This window comes from Centroberyx affinis, unplaced genomic scaffold (genome assembly GCF_046629955.1).
Source record: "Centroberyx affinis isolate AG114_WGS23_722 - 3 ecotype Tasmania unplaced genomic scaffold, CSIRO-AGI_Caff_v1 ptg000452l_1, whole genome shotgun sequence".
NCBI lineage: Eukaryota > Metazoa > Chordata > Actinopteri > Beryciformes > Berycidae > Centroberyx > Centroberyx affinis.
The window spans coordinates 245,214-266,680 of record NW_027279113.1 but is presented as its reverse complement, the minus strand read 5'-3'; the positions used below and the strand labels follow the sequence as shown (position 1 = coordinate 266,680).

General features: G+C 40.3%; 2 protein-coding genes across 2 annotated transcripts in view; both read right to left on the bottom strand.

Annotated features, from left to right (window-relative positions):
* Positions 1 to 1,652: 1,652 nt before the first annotated feature.
* LOC139642286 (tropomyosin beta chain) lies at positions 1,653 to 17,149 on the bottom strand (the record flags this gene model as incomplete). Its single annotated transcript, XM_071517052.1, has 8 exons — positions 16,928 to 17,149; positions 14,880 to 15,005; positions 6,601 to 6,734; positions 5,348 to 5,465; positions 5,177 to 5,247; positions 3,410 to 3,485; positions 1,931 to 1,993; positions 1,653 to 1,722 (listed from the first exon to the last, which is right to left on the bottom strand). Coding segments are annotated over exons 1-8 (772 nt in total), but the record flags the coding sequence as incomplete, so codon positions are not given.
* Positions 17,150 to 18,405: 1,256 nt separating this feature from the next.
* The window catches only part of tln1 (talin 1), a 111,398-nt gene continuing 108,336 nt past the window's right edge, over positions 18,406 to 21,467 (bottom strand). Inside the window, exons 56-57 of the mRNA XM_071517048.1 lie at positions 20,078 to 20,203; positions 18,406 to 19,949 (exon numbers count right to left, since the gene is read on the bottom strand). Coding sequence (XP_071373149.1) covers positions 19,815 to 19,949; positions 20,078 to 20,203 — 261 coding nt within the window. The 3' untranslated portion in view covers positions 18,406 to 19,814. The remainder of the gene's footprint in view (positions 19,950 to 20,077; positions 20,204 to 21,467) is intronic.

Sequence of the window (21,467 nt, the reverse complement as noted above, 5' to 3'; positions counted from 1 at the left end):
ATCACCAAAACACGGTAATGTCATCAGAGTCAGGTGGTTACCACAGCACACCAACCAAAAGCAACAGCTTCAGTAAGGATCTTTCAGCAAAGAGGTAATTCAGCTAAATGATAATGCCAGCCCTGACCCCTAGAGAATGGGTGCAAATACACTAGGGGTGAAACGGTTCCAGAAAAAAAGATAGTGCCGTATGTTTCTAATTCCTTTTTTATAGCTGGATGACTGCAATGACTCTACACAGACATACTTTATAGTGACAGACACTAGCCTACAATGCAGGGTTATTTTATGTTATAATTAAGTGGCGTATTTACTTTTGAAAGAAGTCGGTTGATTTACTTAAACTGGACTTTAATTTTCAGTGAAAGATTTTGAAAAAAATACATTGAGTAAATTGGATAGGCTATATACACGGAACCGAACCGAAACCGTGACCCCAAAACCGAACCATGAGTTTTCTGAACCGTTACACCCCTAAAATGCACTCCAAGTTATCAGGTCATGCAGCCTTTGTCCGCACAAATTCCACATCAAGCTCCTAAGTGCAACACGTCAGGAAAAATAGCTTCAGTCTCATGCCATGCCTAGTATTAGTCTAGCAAACACCACAATCCATCTATCTGTCTGAGCAAAATGTTTTATAGAGACGTTCATACCAGCTATCTCAATGACCTACATTCTATCAAAGTATAAATCTACTTAATATGGAGGGCTTTCAGGTGACGTAACACCCTCTGGCAGCAATGTTGGAGGTCCAACAATATCTGTGAACAGCTTGTTTTTCTGTTTTTCTACCTGAACAAACTGTTAGCTAGCTAACTAGCCAGCAGGATAAATTTAGCAAAGCAACCAATGTTAATTTTAACATGTAACTGCTAGTCATTAACGCTAGCTTCTGCTAGATACGTTAGCTAGTGCAACATGATTATGTTACCTTGGACTGTTCAAAAAAACTCTGAAAAACTAGCTCAAAGAACACCAGAGCTGTACCCATAACTAAATCTCCAGCTCTTGTGTGTACCACCTCCATTTATTCAAGTGTGGACATTGCATTTACTGATTCTTTTAATGCTACTGTACTGCTAATGTTTCCTAACATAATGTTTTTTTCTTTTTTAACTTTATTGTAATTGTTATGTTGTTGACCTGCCCGGGGACTACAGATGTAAATTAGCCTCTTGGCTAACTCTGACAGATTTACACTGAAGTGTGAACTAAAATGTTGATTGATGTGTACTGTCCCTGCCAAATAAATCTTAACGTAAATAAAGCTAGATGTGTTAACAAGACAGCGGTACCGGTGAAATGATCAGATCCCTGTCAAAAACAGCACAGAAATTAACCATGTCTATTAAATTTTGACTGCATAACTAGTCAGGCAACACGTGCTGTAATAACTGATCAGGGTTGGACCAGCAGAGCAGCAATTACAGATAAGTTCCCTCCAAAAAAAATAAGCACAGCTGTCCAGCCAATCTTCACTTCAATGCCAACAATGGAACTGGGATTATAGCAAAGGTGTTTATTAATGTCATCTTTTTCATGCAAGAATAGAAAGCAGATGTGTTATTAAGAGAACATCTACTGATGTCAGTATGAGATAAAGTCTAGATGATTAGACGGCTGAGAAACAACAGTTAGGTGTTAAATACCTTCCAAATCGTCAATGGTCTTCTCCAGCTTGGCCACAGACCTCTCTGCGAACTCAGCACGGGTCTCAGCCTGGGAAAACACACCTCAGTACATGAGGCACATGTGTGGAAAAATGCAGTCTGCCACAAAGTAGTCATTTGCTCTATTACATTTGGTTAATATTGGGTAAAACAAGTGGAGAAAAGCTGAGAAAGGCTATTGTAAAGTGTAACTGCATTAAAAAAACAATTTCTGTGATGGACTAAAGAGTATAGAAATGTAATTCAGGAGACCTCACCTCTTTAAGTTTGTCAGTAAGAACTTTAATTTCCTCTTCATATTTGTCCTCCTTTTGTGAGTACTGCAATCAAAATATGGACAGTATTACAGTTTTTCACAATTGTTTACACACTAAAACTGGAACTTCGACACAATCACTATAACCTGAAACTCATGTATCAAATCCCTAAACCAAGTCTGCAAACCTACAAGCACATTTTCTGCTTTTCACTCAGTTTGCAATTCTCTGTCACACTTTTTGCAAAACACTACACACAGTAATGTGTAGTTTTCTCTCGTTCTCTACATTAGGCACAACATTCAAAAACTAAAATCACATGTGTTCATTTGGAAGCACTGCCATCTCAAATGCTTAACATTTACATAATATTTACATTTATATAAACACTAATATCTGAATTGTTCACTCTGAAATCAGAGCTTTAGCACTATAAAAAAAAGGCCACAGGTGAGCTCTCTTGCTTTTGAGAACAATGTTGCAGTGAGAGCTAGAGGAAGAGGAGTAACAGTAAGAGGAGGAAGAGTAGGACGAGGACAAAGAAGAGCAAGGAAAACAGTTATCTCAGATGAGATCCAGGTCAGTTTGGTTCACCATGTGGTCCACATGGGTTGAGCATGAGGGAGGCTGGGCAGAGAGTCCAGACCAACCTGAGCTTCACTGCTGCTTCCATAATCCAAATATTCAGAAATGAGAACAGGCACGTAGCCTACTGTTACTGTTTATACTACCTACTTTATACTGTAGTATACTATAGTAGTAGTAGTAGTAGTAGTAGTAGTCCTACATATCAGTAGGCCTGTGCTACTCAGTGATGGTTGGCCAATGTTACAGTAATGTGTCATTTCATATTGAAAAATTGAAATATTCATAACCAATCACATGTTCACAATCACGTTTTTAGATCTTCTGCAGAACTGAGAGACTGCCAGTCTGTGTGAACATGGCTTGTGATGTAGATGAGCTGCTGTCCGACCCAAAGGAGGCAGGATGCAGCCTCATTTTTTTTAAATCCTTTTTCTATACATATATATATATATATATATATATATATATTTTTTTTTTTTTTTGTCATTTTGCATCATTTTGGGATTGAAATACAAAATTAAATACTCCAACTTTAGGACAACTCAAGGGAATCTGAAACTTGTCATAATATCATAATACCGTTAATATCATCATAATGTACAATCATATGAAGAAACCTTCCATCTTGAGAAATGCAAAGAACTTTAGTGACGCAAAGCAAAGCCTCCCCTCACTTCAGGACTGTTATGGTAGTAAGACCTGTTTCGGCAACTCTCTGCTTACACTAGGCCAGGGAAACTGCCACATTCATATAATGACTTTTGCTTTTGAAAATACTGTTTAGAGTCACTACAGTACATCCCATACAATCAGGGTGCATAAGATATAAGTAGTCTGGTTGGCCAATCCTGAGGCTGAACAGAGAGGCCTGCTCGACAGCTCCTACTGTACCTTGTCAGACTGGGCCTCCAGAGACTTCAAGTTGTTGGTGACATTTTTCAACTCTTCCTCAAGGTCACCTGATTTACTGAGCGACGGCAGAAAGAAGAAAAGCAAGAGAAGAAAAAAGGAGCAATTTGAGAGAGAGGACAGCAGAGGAGAGCGATCCCCGACTGGTGCTTAAAGGAAAGGATGCAGGCAGAAGGGTAAATAGGATCCTTGATAAGTCTTTGACTGAAAGCAAAAGTCTTATCAAGGATCCCAAACACACAGGGTAACCATTGCTTGAAGCACACGGTCCATGTCACAGAGTGGAAGTGCAGGCCGTAAAGGAAAATTGAGGGAGGAGTGAAGAGGCTACAGGCCAGAGGATGGAAAGGCAGCAGGTCAGCTCATCAACAAAGGTTTAGAACCGGACCCTGGTGCGGTCCGAAAGTACCTCATCCTCTCCGGACATCATGGACTTCAAATTCTGGTCCATAAGTCTAAGCTCCTCCTCCAGCTCCCTGACGCGACTGGGTTAGTCCACAGGCGGGAGGGCGGGGGTGAGGGGGGGGGGGCGGGGGAGGGGACGGGGAGGTGGAGGCGGTGGTGTTGGTGTATTCAGGCATGCATTGCATAAAACACAAAAAAGAGGGGAGAGAACACAAAACACACACACATCCAAGGTGTCTCTTTGTGGTTAGTGTATCCGATGTCAATGTGTGTGACACATGGATTTTCCGCACATGGGGCTGTAACAGAAATGAGTTGAGCAGCAGGGGGGAGACACACAGGACAGAGAGGATACCTTTGATCCTCTTGCTATTTACTGCTGTCGTGTGTTACGACCTGATGAGATTACGTTGGACTAGTCTCATTATTTATAGTCGGGGAAGCAATCCTTATACCTGCTGCTCCACGGCTCATTCCAGTTACTGAACTTACCATGCGCAATTTTATAATGTCATGTTGAGTCCATGCAACATTTACAACACCCATTATCCTCTACATTAACAAAACTTACGGGACTATTATGCCTTATTATTGTGAATTACAAAATGCACAGACAACAACTGCATGTGTTATGATCACCGATGTACCGTTACAAACATATAGTGCTACTATGAAATATAAAAATGATTTACAGTGGGTTTTATGTAGGCTTGGGCGATATCCAAAATGTAATATTGCGATACTGTCCCGCCAAATTATCGCGATATACAATATTATCGAAGGGGCGAGGGGCATTTTTTTAGGTTTTTTTTTTTTGTTCAGTTACATCAAATTTCTAGGCTATAATAATAATAATTGTTATTAACAGCCTAGAAGTGTCATCTTACTATTCAAGCACTGGAGGAAACAATGGCCATTTGATCAAATTTGTTCGTATTTCCAGAAAAACGGGCTGATTGTGGAAAAGGGAACCCACTTAAATTAAAAAGACACATTTTTCACTTCAAGTATGATTATTTAAAAAAATGTTTTTACTATCCTACCACTAGTAGATTATAGATTTAAGTTTAAAAGCTTGTACAATTGTGATCTAAGCAACACATTGTGCCACGGCCGGGAGGGGTGGGGAATTTTTTTTTTTTCCCGATAGGGGGTATCGCGGTAAATATCGCGACTTGGTCACAAAATATCGCGATATTCAATAACATTGAATATCGGCCCAAGCTTAATTATGATCGCTGATGCACCATTACAAACAGCTAGTGCTACTATGAAATATAAAAATGATGCACAGCGGGTTTTATGTCGGTGTAAGTTGGCATGGTACAGGGGGGGTTAACTTACGCCTCGGCCACCTCAGCACGCTCCTCTGAACGCTCCAGATCGCCCTCCAGGATCACCAGCTTACGGGCGACCTGCGAACCCACAACACACACTTAGTCTGACTCCTGGACTCGGACCGAAAGAAGTCACAGGACCTACAGGATGTAACATCTAGCCTAGAGACAGGCGCACCTCTTCATATTTGCGGTCAGCCTCCTCCGCGATGTGTTTGGCCTCCTTCAGCTGCATCTCCTGGATCTCCATCTTCTCCTCGTCTTTTGTGGCTCTGTTCTCTATGACCTTCATTCCTCTAGTTGACAGGGGGAACGGACAGCAATAAGCGGTCGCTCACAAACTAAATGGGCATCTGTGAATATATATACTAGCTCTGGAGGCATGTAACTGCATGAAACCTCAAACCCTCAAACCTCCTGACTCATGCAGTACATTCAGTAGTCCAGTAGAGGGCATATATGCTCCCTCATTCTCTTTTACAGTGGCAGAAATGTTGTTCATTTATAGCTTACTGAAATACCGTGCAATAATATTCTGCAGTAATAATATCAAAATGTTTGTAGATTGTAGCAGCAACGGGTTTTAGACTGGACCCACATTAGTTCTTATTGATGTGAATAAAGCTATTAAATTATGTGAACTTGTGGACTCTATATGCGATTCAAAGTGAAAATTAAATTTAGATGATTGATCAGATTCCACAATCAGTACACACATAGTGTAAAAAGCATTGACTGTAGGTATGCTTAGTACAATTATACTTTATATATACTATACACTTTATATATAATATATACTGTAATTTCCATTATCGATTAATGTAACAATGTTTTCATTCTATGAAAAGTAATGACAAACGTCATGACAAACGCCCATCACAAGGTATCAGAGCCTAAAGTGATGCTTTAAAATTGCTTACTTAGTCTCGGTAGCAGTCAAAGTATTAATTTTACAGTGATATGAAATGGATAAAAGCAAAGCAAATTTTAGCATTTGTGAAGCTGTAACCAACAAATTGATAAATGACTAAAATGATTTATCAACTATCAAAATTATAATCGATCCATTTTCTGATTAACTGGTTCTTTGACTCATGTTTTCAGCACTAGTAACAAGGATATGCTGCTGCTTGGCTTGACTGAGAACATGGCTGGAAGTATTTTGTCTGTTCACTGCTACTGTTTTGTTCTCAACATATGAACCAATCAGCAGAGAGCAGAAAGTGATGCTTTTTCCACCATAATCTGATTTATAATAAATTATATGATAATGAGAAATATTTGAATATTCATTTTGACCAGACACTGAATAGTCAACCATGTGAAAGTGGACCTTTGTCCATCCCCGGAGCTTAGAAGAGCATTTGAGGAAACGACTGATTCCCCTGCGTGATTCCCGGTAAATGGAGGTGAAGAGTCTACGCTCCTCACCTCTCGCTCTCGTCTGCGGCTTTCTCCGCCTCCTCCAGCTTTTGCAGAGCGGTGGCCAGTCTCTCCTGAGCTCGGTCCAACTCCTCCTCCACCAGCTGGATGCGCCTGTTTAGAGAAGCCACCTCCGCCTCGGCCTGCAAGGACACAGACAGACGTTTATGCGTGTTGTGCCTCAGCTTAAACTACGAAACTCAAATAAGATTACCTTTGTTCTTAAATGTCCCACATTCTTCACTTTCCAGTGTTTTATTTTGTGTCTTTCTGTCCATTCAAAGCTGTGTGTGTGGTGTCATGTACCAAAACTCTCTCAATCCATTTTTCCACGTTCATTTTCCAGCATCTCTCTGAGCCTTACCAAGAACAGGCCATTTCTGTCGCCGTGTCTTTAAGGCTCATTAATATTAACGACCCCTCTGTTCTGATTGGCTAACCGTTTCAAGAGTGAAACGTGAGACGCCGCGGCCCGGCGGCTACAGGTAGGGAAAACTTTCCGGTAATAAACAATGACAACCGCTCAACCGCTTTGAAAAAAACACTTTGTTAGTCTATTATTTCTTACAAAAATGATAATGAGCGAACCTTTGTGACGCCACAAAGTTACGGAAGTCCAAACGGCTCGTTTAGAGGCTCGCTGCACTAATATGGATTGTGTGGATTTAGTTGGCGACCGTGCGTTTTGATACTTTCACCATGTTTAGATAGACCATCCAACTCCTTTATTATCACAGAGGCAAGGGGAGTCCTGTTTTACACCATATAGGTGTAAAGAAACCTTTAAGAAACATGCCTACGAAAAAACAACGTGGGATTCATGAAACACTTTTTGAGCACCCTTGGTGCAGCCGATGATGAACGCCACTTTTTGCACACACGTTTTCAAATGGAAAACACTACTGGACAGGTGGAGAATGGCAAAGAGATGGATCCAAGAAGAGAAACTCGAACTCTGAAATTGGAATAGAACTGTTGTTGTCGGGAGCGAGAGACAAAGAAAACTTTTTTAAAAGTGTGAGCGGTGGAGTGACAGCAACCGAGAAAAAAAATCACATGGCAAGAAATAACTGATGCTGCAACATCAGAAACACACACCTTGGGATGAAATTAAAAAGAAACTTAAGTTTGACTTAAAGTTAGAATCTAATATAAAGTTGAGCTTAGCGTGGCAGCGGTCAAAAAACCTTAAAAGCAATTCTCCCCTTATAAATCCCAATAATCGTGAAATGGTACGCACATGCAGGAGCCTCATATTTCGCCCCCTCCCCCTTAACTCCCACAATTAACTATAAGTGGTTAATGAAACACCCTTCATTAATATTGATGTGCACGCGTATGTGCTTGGCATTCCTTTCTTCCTTTCTTTGTGTAAGAAAATGGCAAAGCTGGAGTAAGACGGAAAAGAGAAAGAGACACCGGAGCTCTCTCCTCTTCACTGACGTTTCCCCTCCATACCGGGGGAAACCCTACTTAGTGGCATTGTGCTACAAAAGAGGGAGACACCGACATGGCATTAGAGGAAGATGAGACGGGTGCAACTGCCATTATTTATAACCTCGTGACATCCAGTCCAATGCTTAACACCTTGGATTTGTTGCAATTATTTGGGACAAATTGGGGTAAAAGACTATAACACACTTACTGGAGACTAATTCACACCATATAAGCCTATAATGAAATGTAGGCCTATATGCTTTTTGGACAATTGATAGGCTTTCAAACTGAAGCCACAAAGACACTATAGTTGTAGATGGAATATTATTATTAGAGGGCTTTCTAAGTTGATGTATGGAGTAGGCCTGGAAATGAACTGAGTGTAAAGGTATTTTTGCTTTATTTCACTATTTCTGGCATTGAATTCCTCATGTGGAGTCTATGTCTGATTTTACATGTCATAGCTGAAGTGTTAAAAATAAGCTCTATAGCGCTGTTGAATGTTTATGGTGGGTTATTGTTCACGATTTAAATAGGGAAATGCGTTTGGAGATGGTGCTTTGATGCATATAATATACAATATATAATATACAACTAGGGCTGAACGATTTTGAAAAAATACTTAATTGTGATTATTTTGACTGATATTGCAATTGCAATATGATTTGCGATATTAGAGGGAATGATCATTTTTACATCATTATTCTCATTTTTATTGAAAAATGTATTAAAATGATTATGGTGTGATTTTTGCGGGGATCTGTACCAAACAAAGATGTTTTCTTAAGTCTGTAGAATATGATGTGTAGGCCAGGACATCTCTGCAGCACCACAATATCTCATTTAAAATGGTATTTTGACACACATTTCGCCTTCAATAAATATTGCGCCTCCATACAACGTAATATAATTCAATATGACAGAAGTGACGTGTGGAGATTAAATGAAAGATGTTTGCTAAAAATCCTTATTGTTCTCTTAATTAGCTTGTGTTGTTATGGTTGTTACAGTTTTCTATTGTTTTAAAATGTGCTTTCAATTCAGTTTTAAAGACATTAAAAGATGCTTTGTTTGCTGACCATATTGTTTTATGAATCATATATCATGTAACAAACTAAAATTGAATAACTCTCCAGGTAAAGATGGCCTAAGTAGTAAATTTTATAAACTATTTCAAGAAGATATGGCTGGTTTTCTTTTACATGTGTTCAGAGAAGCGATAGATTTTGTAACACCTACACCTTCTATGACACAAGGCCGTATTACATTAATATTAAAACTGAATAAAGATCACATGCTAATAGAAAATTGGAGACGAGTTACTTATGAATGACGGAAAACTAGTGAACTACCACTTCCTGTGAAATCTTTCAAAGTAAAAGCCGTATCGCCGACCATAGTGCTATCATCTTTACATATATTGCTCTGTATTGAATTCAGTGATTCCACTGAAAGTATTGTACGATGCACCCTGCTCTGTAGATACCGCTATATTTAATTATTATTTGTAATTTTTCATACAAAGACACATTTGACGCACTTATGAAAGGTAAAATTCCTTATTTCCGGTCTTCCTCTGTGTACGCGTGCTAACTTGACGCAGTGCTGAGTACAGTATGCGAGTGAGTATAGTGTTTAATATCGTGTTACCCTCTCTCTGGCCTGTGTCTCCGTGTCCGCCTCTCTCTGCAGCAGTTCGGCTCGGTCCTCCGCCTCGTACGCCGCTTGCTGCAGCGTCTGAATTTTCCTTCTCACCGCTTCTATGGATGTTACCGCCGCCATGTTGCCAGAGAATCAACAGGTTCGCCGTCTCCGAGACGCGGCCGCCGCGTTTCCAGAGCAACGGGGTCAAGTTCGTCAGAACCAAAACACTTCCGGTCTTAACTTCCAAAATAAAACCGACGAACATGTGGCGCAACAATAGGGGGTGTAACGGTCGCAAATATGCCTACTATCCTTTTGGAACATTGTTTGGTTGCAGTAACAGATTAAGTCACTGGGTGGCGCTCCTTGTTTTTACTGAGACTTTCCATACTCGGCGTTCCATTTGGTTACATAGTGATGGGAATTCCGGCTCTTTTTAGTGAGCCAGATCATTTGGCTCGGCTCAGCTCAGCAATAAGAGCCGGCTCTTTCGGCTCCCAAACGGCTCTTCATTTAGTACCACTTCTGGCTTTTATAATTCAGCCAAATTTAGCAATATTTTGACCTATGATTGGTATGTGTGCACATATATCACTTAAATTATTCAATGTAATTATACTAAACCTTATAATTTCCAGAATACCATCATTTTTATTATTAATTTTACATTATGTTTGGTGTAAAAACCTTAAATAATGTAAAAACATCAAACACTACATTCTGCCTTTAGGTTGTCTATGTTATTAAAATGCATCCGAAAGCTATTTCGTTTGCGACTGTCACTCATCTTGTTTTCTGCTGTTGTCTTGTCATCACACGTGATTGGTTGCACGCACATACACATCAACACAACATTCAGTCAGTGCATGGAGTGCGTGTGGCCGAGCAGTTTGGCGAAAGGATAATCCTATTATTCTGTCTTGTACTGATTTACAAAAAAAAAAAAAGAAAGAAAAAAAGAAATCGGCTCTCAGACGGGACCCGGCTCCCATCACTCACTTAAAGGAGCCGGCTCATAGAGTAGACTCGTTCGCAACAACTACAGTGTCTTTGTTGCTTTAGATAAAGCTGCTCGTTTGTCCACTATCTACATTTCATTCTAGGCTTATATGGTGTGAATTAGTCTCAATTAAGTGCATTACAGTCTTTTAGCAGAACCCCAATTTGTCCCAAATAATTGCGACAAATTCATTCATTCTATTGGCTGGTCTCTGTGATGTCACCCTCTATAGAGTACAACAGGTGGTGACATCACCTGACATCTAATGGTGAATTGTGCTATTGGCTGATCTTTGGTGCCAGGTGATGTCACCACCTGTTGTACTCTATAGAAGGTGACATCACCTGGCACCAAAGACCAGCCAATAGCAGATTGCCAGTGCAGTACCCTACTTTTCACCATTAGATGTCAGGCTTCACCACAAATTTGGGTTTGGGGTTTGGTTACTCTTTAAATTCTGTGTTGGCCTCTACCTTCAGTAGTCTGACACATGTACTCAGTGGATGGGTATTAATCAAAATCCAAAATTTGGTCGAAATTACTTTGGGTGGGTGTGGCCAATGACATTTTAGCTTACAACTTGGCCCCTGATTGGAGGATTGCTATGAAACTTGCTTGGTAAATTGATTTGGAACATCTCTACCAAGTTTCGTTATTATATAATCATTGATATCAATGAGCCGTATCCACTTCCTTGTATACATAGGCATTATCCAGGCCTACTGCTTCTTTCAACTTTACAAGTGCTAACTATGAGATAAGTGTTTCTTTTCTTCTTCATCTTCCTCTTCTTCAAAAAGACATCTTAAGTCATATCGGCATGTTGTGCTTGAAACCTTACAATCGCCGCTTGTGGCTATATGTATTATCATTATTATAAATATCATGATCTACACTTGCTCGTGCTCGTCACTCAAGCAAGCATTATTTTACTATTGCCAGCAAGTATTTTCTTTAACAGGAATAAATGCTCCTTTTTCTGTCTGGGTATGCGTACGGGTCTCCATGATGTGGCTTTTGGGTTGGTGCACTTGTACTGCACTACAGCCTCCATCAGGCTGTTTGAGCTAGTAGCCTTCATGTGTTTTACTAATTAGATATGGTAAAACGTTCTGAACAAAGCCTGATTTGACTCAGTGTGGTGTATCAGTTCTGTTTATATCAAATACTCCATGCCTTTAATTGATAAGCGGCCATTTGAAGACTTAGTTGACTTGGGCTTGAAAGTTTTGTAAATTCATATAATAATGTTTTTAGCCTTCAAGTAGATTTGGGGTATAACTTTGAGAATATCACAGTTTTGGAGGTCCGATGTGAGGTCTAGACTCTAAACTGGAACTAGAATTTTGGAATTATACACAAGCTTGTGAGTTGTGGTGACCAATTGCATAATATGCTTATGTTAAAGCTACTTAATTGCTCAAAACATGTTGTCCTTTATTTGTATCTGACTTATCCAGTTGCTTCTTTTTCATATATCCTGTCGCATGTATAAATCAGTGAACAAAGCACAACTTTATTTCCCATGGTGGAGATATTTATCTGGGAGCTGAGTAAAACCTAACAGAGGTCTCTGTGAAGAGAACTGGAAAGCATGACTATAAACAAGTGAATGCATTCCTTCAATTCTTTTCCCTCTTTGGTAACATCTTAGTAACATTACACACAGGAAGAGGAAAAATAAAGTGAGTCCTCACTCTGTCCTGAGTCAGTCTAGCCAGAAATATTTTGTACAAGACATTTATTTTAGACTGTTGACTGTTTCATAATGAATAAGACTATCCAAATGGCTTAAATCAAAGCTAAACTAGTTATTACAGTGCAAATGAAAAAAATATTTAGATTATAATTTTAAAACAATATTCCACTTAGTTTTAACATGGGGGTTATTCGGCACTCGACCGTCATGAAAACCAGAATATAAAGTACTCACCAAGATCAGATGCAGCTGGACGAGTCTGTAGCGTTTGTAGCATATGAATGAGGCCAGAAAACAGACTTAACATGTTTATGAACAGATTCAACAACATATTAATTCTAAGACAATAACGCAGTAATTGGTCTGTTGTCATTTTGCATTTCTATTCTTGGTTTACACTAAAATTAATATTTAAAAATAAAAGTAGATCCGGTCTCCTAAACAGGAACTCGTGAGCTTAGAATTATAAGGTTCTATCTGGCCTCAGGATAGTTCTGAGATATTGAGCTTCAAAGTTTTCAGCATCCATTGAGTGAAATGGAGATGGATCCTTTTGTTTTAGAAATTGCAGACTCAAAAATCATTATTTTCAAAAAATAGCCTAACACCACACGTCAACAGGCACTCATAGAATAGGTTCATGCAACTAACTCAGTTTTGACAAAAAGGTCAGATAGAATCTTATAATACCAAGGTCATGAACTATCTCTCCTAAATGGTATCCCCCCGCTATGTTCTTGTCTATCAATAAAAATGCTATTTGGCGAAATTCTAAAACGTTGGACCAAAAGTCAATTGAAAATCACAGTAGCGGCATCTGTCGTTGAATCTGTTCACCAACGTGTTAAATGTCAGTTTTCAGGCTATTTTCTCGGCCTCATTCAAATGAATGGGAAGTAAAAATCTGAACACTACAAACTCGTCCAGCTGCATCCGTTCTTGGTGAGTAGTTTATATTCTGGTTTTCATGCCGGTCAAGTGCCGAATGACCCCCATGTCAAAACGAAGTGGAGTATTGCTTTAAATGCAGTCTACGCCAAAGTTTGATTAAATAAAGCTTTTGAATTCGTAAACCTTTCCTGATTGAAAAGCATTTAAACATGACACTGCGCTGTAAATGGTGCTCGACCGAGCCCAGGAATGTGCCGGACGAGGAAACCAAAGCTGTCCAACCAAGAATCTATTAGAATATATGGCATTTGCTTGGAGGTGCTGACAAGCTTTATGATATGTTTGTAGAATCTGATACTGGACATGTCAGATTTAATACGGCCTCCACTGCAGCTGTCAGTGCTAGGAGCGCCGCTCAGCACCATTTCTCCACTGGGATTGATGGCGGCCGTTTGGAGGAGGGGAGGCTTGGCTTAAAATGGATGTGACGATTTCATATTTGTCAGATCTTAGAAGCGGTTTGAAGCGAGAGGGTAGAGGGTGAAGTCTGACAGCAACAAAGTGTGCAGTGCATATTTAAACCACAAGAGGACACTGCGAAACCAAACCCCTGAAATGTTTATAAGGGATTTAGTCATGGGTTGATTCACAGAGACACTAGAAATTAATGGATTTCTTTTGCCTTTTGTGCATGGTTTACAGGGTTATTAACGAGTTATAAATGGAAAGTTCCTGCCTCCCTGAATTTTTACATTAAATTACAAAGTAAGCAGTGAAACATTAAGGGGTGTTTAAGGAGGTTTTGATGGGGTCTCCTCCATTAATAACTCCCTTAACTCATTCTAAGGGGATTTTGCATGAATTAAGGCATGTAAGTGTAAGGTTATTTTAAGGGATTATTGGTTCGTAGAGTATAGCAGACCTAGGACTGACAGTACCAGTTTGTAAAAATGTAATTAATGGTTAAACAGCCTTGCTATTGATTTCAAAAAGGCCTGAAAGAATATATAGTTATTTATATAGAGTGTAAAGACCATACATCCACAATTTTGACGCACCATACTTTTGGTCTACTTGTCAGCATTTTAACCCTTAAAAACACTACATAGGCAATATAACATGGGTAAGATATACGAAATGATATGATGACAATAGAAAAGTATTAAAAACGGGAATAAAACACCTGCTGATCATCATTTAGAGCAGTGGTTCTCACCACCAGGGGTCCTGGTCCAAATTGATCAATTGGTAAACTTCAACATTACTTAATTTACAAGAAGTTAATTAGAGAATGTAGATCATAGTTACACTCTCTCTTCCTACAATACAGATAGTCATGGAATTCTGGACAAAATCATATCTAACAATAAAAATATTCTCAGATTTGGGTCAGCGACACAAAATCTCATCAAATGGGGGTCTGTGGATAAAGGGTCCTTCATATGAAAAATAGAGAATGTGGTGTGACGTTTGTGGCGGAGGAACATGAATTCAAGCACATCCGCTCCACAACACATATCATATGGTTGTATGCTTGTTCCCATTTTTGTGAAGTCGTGTTGGGACCCCCCACCCCCCACCCCCCACCCCCGTGTTACGTTAACTCCCATCACTCACGTCGGTTGCCTTCTTCTCCGCCTGCTCCAGCTTCTCCTGGGCATCCTTCAGCGACTCCGAGTATTTGTCCAACTCGTCCTCCACGCCCTTCAGCTTCTTCTGCAGGCCCAGCAGCTCCTCTTCCAGCTTTCAAATAAACGCACAATACAAAATACACACAGGCGAGAAAGACAAAGCATGCCGTCAGACGATTGCACAGCTTGTCGGCCACACAGTGAACCATGGTCACAGATCGTAGATGGCTAGAAAGTCAGACCTAGTTGCGTAACTGAAGAGGATCTTTCGGAGGGTATAAAGGAAACATTGAACATCTTTCAGCAGAAGAATCGCTTGAAGACTTTTTTGAATATAATTTCCTTTTCTCTACAAAAAGCGTCCCGAGTCTAGAAGGGATGCTGTTAAGGAATTTCACTTCATAACTCTGTCCATTTGTGATCCAATGACTCAATTTGAAAGATTGTCATCATTAACCTTCAAGGCCTATAAAAAGCCAACGGTGAATGACAGTGATGTGGCCCGAACACAATGTCCCTACCCTACGACAAATGTCCTTTCTATATTACATCTAACAGACTCTACCGGTCTGCAGCTATGTAAGGCTTCTGGGTCACAAATAGCCTTGGACAGTTCTCATCCCGGAGCTGGCATTGTGGCAACCCCCAACCCACCCTGAACCCCCCCTCTCTCTCTCTCTCTCTCTGTGGAACAACAATTCAAAGAAGGTGAGGGTCTTTAAAGGGAACACTAAAATAGACATGCCACCATTTGAGGCGCCCGGGCCGAGAGAGAAATGATTGTGCTAGAATTGTCATAGCGGTGAGGTGGGATCTTCCGGGAACAAAGACCGGGTAGGCAGTTGGACTATTCATAGGTCGCAACCTGACCGTGTCAATTAAACGACGGAGCTGGGCAGGGTGTAAAAATAGTCGTCCATAGGCGTACATCTCTTTGGTCTTCAGAAACAAAAGCTTAAATGATTCCATTCCCCAAGTCCCCAGCCTGGAAACTGCGGTTCCCTGTGGTTTCGCAAACACACAGCAGGGATCGGCGAATGGTGACAGGCCGAGGGAGTTTCTGATTTCCATACCACTGGGAACTTTTGTTACTTAGGGGGCTTAAGTGGAGAGAGGACTCATGTAACATCACTAGTGGTGACTAAAAGCTAATAATAACTATGATGTGTGCAGAGTAAATCCACAGTCTGCTGTATATATGATATATGAATGGGACACCGAACTTTTTGAGATGTTTGGAACATGAAAGAGATTATTCCGTTATACGGTACGTTAAGATTGTACCTCACGTGTCCATCTGTTGGAGCTTGACTTTAGCCATGATTCAATACATCTCCTGACTAGTGAAAGGCTGAAGGAGCAGTACTTTGCAGCCTTCCGTCACTCAAGGATGCCATTCGATTTTTTTCCCCATGGGTGAGGATGGGGAGTCCCCAGTCAGTGCCCATGGAAGGACATGTGAGGAGACGATGAGGTTGATAAAGAGGGTGACCAAGAAGGACACCGTGCCAAGATGGCTTTCGGCTCCTGAGGATGGAATTAAGATCAAAGCGAGCCAGCAATGTGACTCCCCTCACCAGCACTTTTAGATCCTTGGGTGAAAATAAGCAGAGGGAGAATCACCTTGGGAGATTAATAAAGTCAAATAAAAAAAACTTCACACTGGGCCTCATAAGCATGTATTCCATTAGAAATCCGTAGAACACCTGAACCCGATGTCCATCACTGGTCCTCTCAAGAAATTCCCAAATCCACCACCAATGACAAAATATGCCTGTATATTGAATCTATTACCAAAAAATAGCCTACTATGTGGTCCCAATTTAATCTGTTGTCCTCCTTATAGAATGTTTGTCCCTTATGATCACTTCTAATATTAGACAACAGAATTGTCAGTGACTGTGGTCTACTTACAGAATCCCATACAAAATATTAATATTGTATTTATTTCAGGTGAGAAAATGATTGAGCTGCTTTCCTTTTAAGAAAAGGAGAAGTGCGGTGTAGTCCTATACTCTGACAGTTGTCCCATACCTGTTTACATTTGTCCTCTGCCCCCTTTTTGTCCCCCTCAGCCTGCTCTGCCCGGTCAATAGCATTCTCCTTATCCAGCTTCAGCATCTGCATTTTCTTCTTGATGGCCTCCATGTTTCCTTTGGATGCTTGTTCTCAGCGCTAGAAGGAGAAGGGCAGTGAGTGCTCTCGGCAGACGTAACGATCTCTGCACAGACAGAAGCGGACAGGAGCGCACAGGAGAGCTTGACTGAGCGGCGGGGAGAGAGCTCAAGGATGGAACTCACGAGCCCCAGACTTTTTTTTTTTTTTGACGTCACGCGGATCCGTGGGGGATGTTGCCTATGTTTGGTCAGGTGGAGTTTATTTTCTAATCTTTGCGGTGTGGCGTTTCTCTCCTAAATATATCTGAATATATCATGTGATACAATGAAAAGCTCGTCAATGTTTTATCACGTTTACAGGTGGGTCCATCCGCCACATGTGTCCATTTACCACATGGACAAAAGTCACCACTAGCTTTGAAGTTGATTTCTACAACTAGATAAGTACATCTAGCCCCGATATGCGCCGTTCTCTCTTGTATAGTGAGACCGTTAAGCCAAACTCTATTTAAAAATCTGGGCGTTTAATCCTGTGTTGCTGTTTGGCAAACATTACACACACTATAAAATATGACTCAAGGTCTATTCTGAATCGTCAGGAAGCATTCATCAATTCGGCATACATCCAATGCACCATGTAACATTTATTTAAATAATTTTCAACTTTTAAAATCGGTTTGCTTGCTATTTCCACGTGTGCGTTTGCCGTTCAGCAAGGCAACATGACACCGGATTTTTGAATGCATTTTGGTGCAACATTGTTTCCATTCAAGAGATAACGGCGGGTACTGGCGCTGAACTGGGCAACAAACGTATGGGTTCATTTTTGTAAGACAGTGCGCCTTGTAGTTGCCAGTAGAGTTACCATAGAAAGGAGAAGCCAGCTACTTCTGAGGCATAATATGACTTCACATGAACTAGCCTATAGGCGTACGGTTACATTTGACTGAGATATTCGGATTAAATTTGATTTTTTGGAGGGGATATTGCCAAAAAGTATTCCTAGCATAATTAGTTAGGCTATACTTTACTGAGAAAATGAAATTAGACTTTTGCATTGGAGACAGTGCCTATTAAGCATCAATAGACTACAAAAAAATAATCTATTAATGAATAAATCCAGTTGTCATTTCTGTTACTATACTACTACAGTGTGACAGGCTATGCATTAGGGAGTAGAATTGTAGTTACTGAGTGGGGATAAAATGTGTAGTGAAGATTTGATTAATTTATGTGATTTCTCATTTATCTGTTCATAATTATACACACAGCAATTATATGCTTTTAAAGAGAAATCCTTAAGGGGGCTTAACCTTAAATTTACCATTCTCTCATCAATCGGTTAAGGAATACTGAAAATCAAATTGTTAGAAATTGGATGAGGCAGCGTTGTCAAGGAAAACCAGCTTTATTGACCATAAATCTCTTTTACAGTGCCCATGAGGTGGTACTACCATAGCAATAAATTTAAACCATATTGAAGTCAAAATGTGACAATAATAATAATAAAAAAAGGAAACATATCTTGAAACTTTGTGTGATTACACAAACTCAGTCACTTTTATATTAGGCGTACTGGTTCAGCTCTGCCATTTCTTGTTAAGATAAGAAAAGAAAAAGAAACGTGTATAAAAGTGGATTTATATGAAGTTCTGTTACGCTAAACAAATGATTAAGTGCACTTAAAATGGGTAAATGTTAACAGTTAGGTACACTTGGAAAATACATTACATAGGCACTTTTTATGCATTGATATGTTGACAGGCTTAAAATTAGGCCTCTGACATAATATGATTGTACTGGGACAACAGGAATTACCCAAGAAATACAGATCTATTGCTTCAGAAAAAACATTGGGTACTGCCAATGACTAGATAGCATATTACAGTCTATATCTTTAAGAACTTAACCAATAAACAGCCCCCCAAAAAAGCTATTCATGATTCAAATTGCAACGTCCTGAAGTAAAAAAAAATATATGGCTTGATGACCTTTATAGAAATAAGATAATTAATCCAATCTAGTCCTAAATAACTGCTTAAGTCTAAATGTTGACACAAACGTAGAGCTTTTATTAATATAGAAATTTCATCAAAGATACCATTTTAACTCATTTCATAGCTCAATCTATAAAAAAAATGATTTGTTGTGTTGCAAAGGAAAATAATCGCAACTCTGGTCCAAATTGCAACGCAATGCAGTTCAATGTCCTTAGTTCAGATAAAAACACAATCTTGACAAACATAACTGATATAACAGTCACACACTCTACTCTCTGTTCGCCCATAAACATTTCCAAATGTTCTCATGCTCACAAAAAAAAAAAGAAAAAAAAAAAAAAGTATCTATATGTATTATGGTAGAGGCACGCATCATTTATTGGCAAGACCTTGTGAATTAAGCAAGTAACACAGTGTGTACACAGTGAAGACATGCAATCCAGATAAAAAAAAAAGGGCTAAAGGACCCAGACATTATATTAAAATATATATGATCAAAAGCACAGTTACCTTAAGGACTTGCATAATTGCTTTGCATTATCAAAATGAATGATCAGTGGCACTATTATGCTCATGAATGTATGAAAATTAAACAAGGAAAACGCATTAAAAATAAACATCCTGATACATCTTTTCAATCTTATACCCCCGATAATTTCTTTTAGTCGATTTGCCCAATGTTAGTCCTATACGAAAGCATCGTTCCTTAAAGATTCCCCCCCCTCCTTTCTAGCTAGGGTAAGGCCCTGAGCGTCTTGATTTGTCACCGCTGTGTTAGAGAAATGCCTATGTAGGCGCGTCGTCTCACTGCTCCTGCCCGTCCTCCCGCAGCTCGGACGGCAGGAACTTGTACTGCTGCTGCCTGATCATGGCCAGCTTCTTCCTGGCCTCGTCCAGTTCCCTTTCTTTCCGGAGCATCTCCTCCTGCGCGGCGATGATCTGCGAAAAAAAAGGCAAAACGGAGCGGGGGTCAGTGCGCTAAGGGGAAACATCGGAACTTGAAATACGGATCCAGGCACTTCCGGTCCAAACGCCACACGTGCCGCTTTTTTGTGACTCCTACTCACCTGAGCGATACCGCCGACCATCTTACTCTTGACCACCACGGCCTGGTCGTCTTGAGCGTCGAAGGCCGCTTTCTGCGCCGCCTTCACCAGGTTATCGGAGGCCCTCTTGACGGCGTTTCCTGCGGCCTGTGGAAGGGTAGAATCGACCGTGATTCAGGATGACAAATTCACGTCCTCAGACGCTAAACAAGTGCTTGTATGGACTATCCTAGGAGATTAGGGAAGGCAAGCTAAAGTTATGAAAAGCAAACCCTGTGTCCACTTAGTAGATGCCTAACATTTCTAATAGCTTGGACCATGATTTTGGCTTTCAGGGAACTTGGACTCAGACCCATGCAGAGTTCTAGAACTAGAGTTATCAACCCTACTGATCATGAACAGCAACTCCTGGAAAGGGAATGTTAGCCCCCACCAGTGCTCAGGCAGAGAACCATAACAGTTTTTTGTTTTTTTTGCTCAGCGGCTGGGAATAACTTTAAAAGGCAACGAGGAGCTGCTTGCTGTGCTTCGTTCGAAGCAAAACATTTGTCTCATTTGGCAGCGCCTTTCAAACAAAGAGTAGTCCTTTTTTTTTTTCCTTTTGAGGCTCTGCGGGAAGAAATCGGACACTGTGCTGGCAAGGGCAAAGCTAGGCAGCCACCACTGAATCTGCCTCTACTGATATATCTCTGGTTGGAATGTTACTGTTAGTCTGGCCCTGACATAAAACAAAACGCTTTCCAGCCCCCCCCTCAAGAGGTGCAACAGCTGCTCGCTAATGCAAGACACCAAATTGGTACCATGACGATCTTTATGCCGGGAGTTACTACTCGGAGGGCAAGTTTCTCACACTGCTGATGAGATCTTTTTGCTTGGTGGGAGCTTCCTCCAACCTCCCCTGACCTGTCTAACTACACCCTGACTGGCTGTTTTTGCTCCCGTTCAGAGAAGTGGTGGATTTGTCATTTGGAATTCAGTTAATGCCATGTTAAACCAGATATCAAACAGTTAAGAGCAGCAATTTAAATGGATCCATAGGCCCACTACTAACCAAGTGCTCAGGTGGGCTGAATTACACCAGTTTCTATACAGTCCAATACAAAGAAATCTTTACAATAGTTATTTGATTTCACAATACTTTGTACTAATAAAATGACTTATGTTGAACAAGGGGTGGAACAGTGCAATGGTATTTCTGAATTAGGGGTTAGTGGGGCCTATCAGAGGACACTGTGGTGCAAAAGAAGTTATGTCATGCAAAAGACTTTGCTTAGCCTATAAATAGAATTTTAATTCAACTTTATACAATTCACTTGCAATGGACCACATGATTCAGAGGATTTAATCGTCATTCAAGGACTTCAAGAACTTCACCAGTGAGTCAATATGGTCTTTGATTATTCCATTGTTG